The following is a 4,786-nucleotide window of genomic DNA, read 5'->3' as shown; positions in this document are numbered from 1 at the left end:
GGGCAGTGTTTCGTTCTGCTGTGCATGGGGTCGCTATGAGTCGGAAACAACTCGACGGCACTTAACAACAACATATGTGTGTGTGTGTGTGTGTGTATGTATGTGTGTGTGTGTTTGTGTGTATATATATATATATATATGAATTTTTATTGTGATTTAGGTGAAAGTTTACATATATATAAATATACATATTTCCTAAAGGACAGCTGTCCATTTGCCTAAGGAGCTCTGGTGCATCAATGGTTAAAGTATTCAGGTACTAACCAAAAGTTCAGTAATTTGAATGCACTAGAGTCTTTATGGGGGAAAAAAATGGGTTCTTTTGACTTCCATAAGTATATACAGGCTTGCAACCCAATGAAACAGTTATACTCTTTCTTAGAGTGTCATAGTGAATTGGAATCCACATGATAGCAGGGGGTTTTGTTTTTTGGTTCAGTTCACTTGCCTTATAGAATTCTCAATGGAATACTGTCATATGGAAAGCTTAAGTATCCAGAGATCTTTTTTATGGATAGCTTGTTATGAGTTTGAGACCTTATAGTACAGGCTAAGTGTGAATCAGCAGTTTAGACACTATTATAGTCTGTCAACCTCCATTGCATCACAAATACAAAGTGATACCAAGGGACACAGAGATAGGGCAATATTTGTAAGCAGATTGCATAAGAACAGAGTGCCAGGGTTAAAAGTTGTGTTGACTAAAGGATGCCTTGACTACAAGGTTCACCTGATCTGGGACTGAGGTGGCAGGGATCAGCAGGGCAACCATATGGGCCCCTGGAATGTGGCCTTTCTGAACAAAAAATAATTATATCCTTTTTGTCATTATTTCTGACATTTCCTTCAGTCTTCTTGGTCATGTATCTTGCATGTATTACTGCTGTCAGTGTGACTTTAAACTATAAGACATTAAAGTAATCACAGATGTGCCAGTTATCCAAACCTGATGAATTATCTGTCATTTTGGTTTAGTCTAAATTTTGAAGGATGTACTTTTAACCTAATTTAAGATTTATGCATTCAACTTGTTGCTGAAGTCTCAACTACATCCCAAGAGAAGATGCTCAGCACATAACTCTCAAGTATTTTGGCCAATTTCTTTCAAATTATTGTGAGTTTTAGGGATGAGAAAAGGGTAAATTAGAGATGTATACCCTTAGTTTTCTCAAAGAACAACAAATCATGATATCTTCAAGCTAATAAGAATGTGTTAGTCAAACTACCAAGAGCCATAGACTTAGGAATATACTGCTAGAAGAGTGAACAAATCTGTTTTAGACAAAGCACAACCAGAATGCTCCTTTCAAGTGGGAATGGCCAGCATTCATCTCTGATTCCTTGGTCATGTTACCAGAAGGGACTAGTCCTTGGTGTATGATATCATGGTTGTAAAGGGGAGGGTACAAGAAAAGGGGAAAACACTCAACAAGATGTACTGATAAAGTGGCTGAGACATGGCAATGTTTATGAGATGGCCCAGGTCTAGGAAGTGTTTTGTTCTGTTATACATAGGGTCACTATGAGTTGGTACCAACTTGACAACCCCTAACAACAACTGAAGCTATCCATTGCATGGGAACGTATATCATAAACCAATCAGAGCTATACTTAATATTTAACAATTTTAAGATGGCAGGTTCTGAACAATTTTTTCCTTGAGAATGGGAGCAAAGCAAAGTCATTTTACTTGTACTTCAAGGACATTTTTTCCTATACTTAATAAGAAAATCTATAGTTATACTGATGTCGTTAGCTGTATTAATTCTACACTAAAAAAAAAAAAAAAAACGTTTTAGTTTAATAAGCATGGAATAGACTGTAACTTATTTTTTAAAAACATTTTACATATTATCTCCCCCCATTTATGACAGGACAGAATTTATGTTGCAAAATTGTTTGCATAACAGGTGTATGATGAAACTTCACAGTCTCTTTGGTGAAACAAAATTATTCAAACAAGTTATTACATATTAATTCAATGATTGAGTATCAGATACCTAAAATTAATGTTGTTGACAAATAATATTTTATTCAATTTTATATAGCAGTGCATGAACACTTTCAATGAAATATTTTTAATATATGATCATTGCTTGTTTCATATCACATGTAAATTCAGCTTTAAAAATAGAAAATAAAATCAAATACAACAAAGGAAAAAAATTCTCAAATGTTAATATTATTGTTTCATTTTATTGTTCAAGTCTGTATAGATTTTCCCAATGTTTCTAAACTTAAATAACAAATATTTGACCAAATTCAAGTATGAATATCTTTGAAACATGTATATGACATGAACTGGGACCTTGCTGAGTTTGGAGAAATAGAATTGATCCAAATCCTTGCATCTCAAAGCACTCATAGTCCCTAACAAATGAGACAAAGATAAGGTTCTTACTTGGTAAAATCCCAATAATTTCTAAAAGATCAATGATATTCCAGAGGAGGAGAGGCCAGTATGCCTTGGAATGATATAAGAACATGTCAGTAGATGTGAACATTTCACTTAGACGTAAAAGAAAAACAAAATACTAGTAAGAGGAACCCAGATATGATATTGAATGTCAGAGAGTAAGAGAATCAGAAATTCAAAGTGGCAGATGCAATCCATTATGACAGGACATACATATGTAATCACCAGACTGAATATATTTTTAGAAATATCTGGATGTATAGAGTTGGGGAAAAAGAGTAATTCATATGCCATTGTTGACTTAATGAGGTGTATAACATAATCTATAGTCCAGAGAGAAAATGTTCCCATTCCTACAGGTTATAGGAAATTAGAATGGAAGGTAATTCACAGTCAGAATCAACAGATGTCTATTCACACCGAATGGAAGTACTGAGCTCTAAGGCAGAGCAGAGTCTAATAACCACAACAACATCCTCAGACTTAAAATGATCATGAAGGTGGCACAGGACTGGACAGCAAATTGTTCTGTTTTGTAACGTATGTGACTGCAAAGAGTCACACTTGACTCCATGACATATAACAACAAAATGGGAAACAATTATGCAAGTAACACAATTATAGGGTAACAAAGGAGAAGATTGGCATGTGCATGTGTGAAGATGATCCTTTCAGTTATCAACCTCTCAAGATTAAGATGATATTAACAGTCAACCAAATTAGATATGCATGCTCCGGGATGGAGAAAAGTAAATGCTCCACTTGGAGGGACTGCATAATCACGAATTCATGTGCGCAAAGGAAAGGATAGAAGTAAAAGTATAGAGTAAATAGAAATGAAAGTTAAAATGCAAAATGATCAAGTGAAAAAATATATATATATCACAAGAAATGGTTATGTGTGGGAACTCTGGTGGTATAGTGCCTAAGGCATTTGACTGCTAACCAGAAAGCTGGTGGTTCAAATCCACCAGCCACTCTTCGGAAGGAAGATTAGGCAAAACTACAATCTACTTGGGCAGTAGTGATACTGCCTGGGAAACCCAAGGAGGGGTCGCCATGAGTCAGATCTTACTCAAGGGCTGTGAGTTTCTTTTTTTTTTGGTATGAATATTTGCAAACCTTCCTTTGAAATTGCATTTAGAGGATTGTAAAATGAGTAATATTTTACAATCTATAGACATTTCCTATGGCATAAAACATTTCTGAGTGCTCCTTTTACCTCTGTGTTTCTCAAGCTGTAGATCATAGGGTTTAGCATCGGAGTAATAACCCCATTCATAATTGAAATAAGCCTGTCAGTGACTGAGGAGTGGTGACTGGAAGAGGGGCGGGCATAGTTAAGTATCACTGTACCATAGAACAAACAAACCACAAGGAGGTGAGAGCACATGTGGAGAAGGCTTTTTGCTTCCCTTCAGCTGACTGCATCTTCAGTATGGTAGATATTATGTAGATATAAGAGATACCAGTGATCAGGAAGGTGCTGACTACTAAAAGACATGCTAACACTAAGGCAAGCATTTCTGCCACATATGTGGAAGAGCAGGAGAGGGCCACCACTGGAGAGATGTCACAATAATATTGGTTGACTCGATTAGACTTACAGAAAGATAGGCGGAATGTGAACACCGTGTGCACTATGGAGTATAGAAACCCTGCTGCCCAGGTACCACCTGCGAGCTGGACACAGCGCCATTTTGTCATGATGAGTGTGTAACGAAGGGGAAAACATATGGCCACATACCTGTCATAAGCCATGACAGTGAGGAGGAAGACTTCTGTCCCCACCAGGGCTACTAGGAAAAATAGCTGCAAAGCACATCCAACAAAAGAAATGCTTCGCTTCTCAGACAAAAGGTTCTTAAGAATCTTGGGAACAGTGGATGATGGGCAGAAAATATCTAAGAGGGACAGATTTGCCAAAAAATAATACATGGGTGTGTGGAGCTTTTTTACAGTCCCAATGGCAAGGAGAATGGCCCCATTTCCCACCAACGTGACCTGATAGATGACGGCAAAAACCACAAAGAGAGTGTAGCGCACCTCCGGGAGCTCAGAGAACCCTAGGAGGATGAAGTCTGTGTTGATAGTTTGGTTGTAGACATCCATCTCCTCTCTCCACAGGGCTCTTTCTAGAGGGAATAAAACCAACAGACTCAGATTAGGGTCAAACCCAAGGATCTAGTGAATGAGAAACTCTTGGGAAATAATGTGTGTGTAGTTGATGAAAATTTGTGCCGACCTTATTTTAGTTAAGATTTCAAATATTGCAAACATTACATGCATAATAATTTTTAGACATTTTAACCTTAGTTCCCCAAAGAGCTTTTTAAAATCTCACATTCTTGATGAAAGTATTGTTGAATC

The 4,786-nt window shown here is 36.9% G+C and overlaps 1 protein-coding gene across 1 annotated transcript; it reads right to left on the bottom strand.

Annotated features, from left to right (window-relative positions):
• Positions 1 to 3,590: 3,590 nt before the first annotated feature.
• Positions 3,591 to 4,528, bottom strand: LOC103212267 (olfactory receptor 5V1-like). Its single transcript, XM_007958267.1, is given in 2 exon segments — positions 3,591 to 3,805; positions 3,808 to 4,528. Coding segments are annotated over 2 exon segments (936 nt in total).
• Positions 4,529 to 4,786: the final 258 nt, after the last annotated feature.

The sequence above is a fragment of the Orycteropus afer genome, unplaced genomic scaffold, assembly GCF_000298275.1.
Source record: "Orycteropus afer afer isolate SDZICR_OR568_19922 unplaced genomic scaffold, OryAfe1.0 scaffold00899, whole genome shotgun sequence".
Taxonomy (NCBI): Eukaryota; Metazoa; Chordata; class Mammalia; order Tubulidentata; family Orycteropodidae; genus Orycteropus; species Orycteropus afer.
Note: the sequence above shows the minus strand (reverse complement) of the source record. Positions and strands in the feature narration are given on the sequence as shown.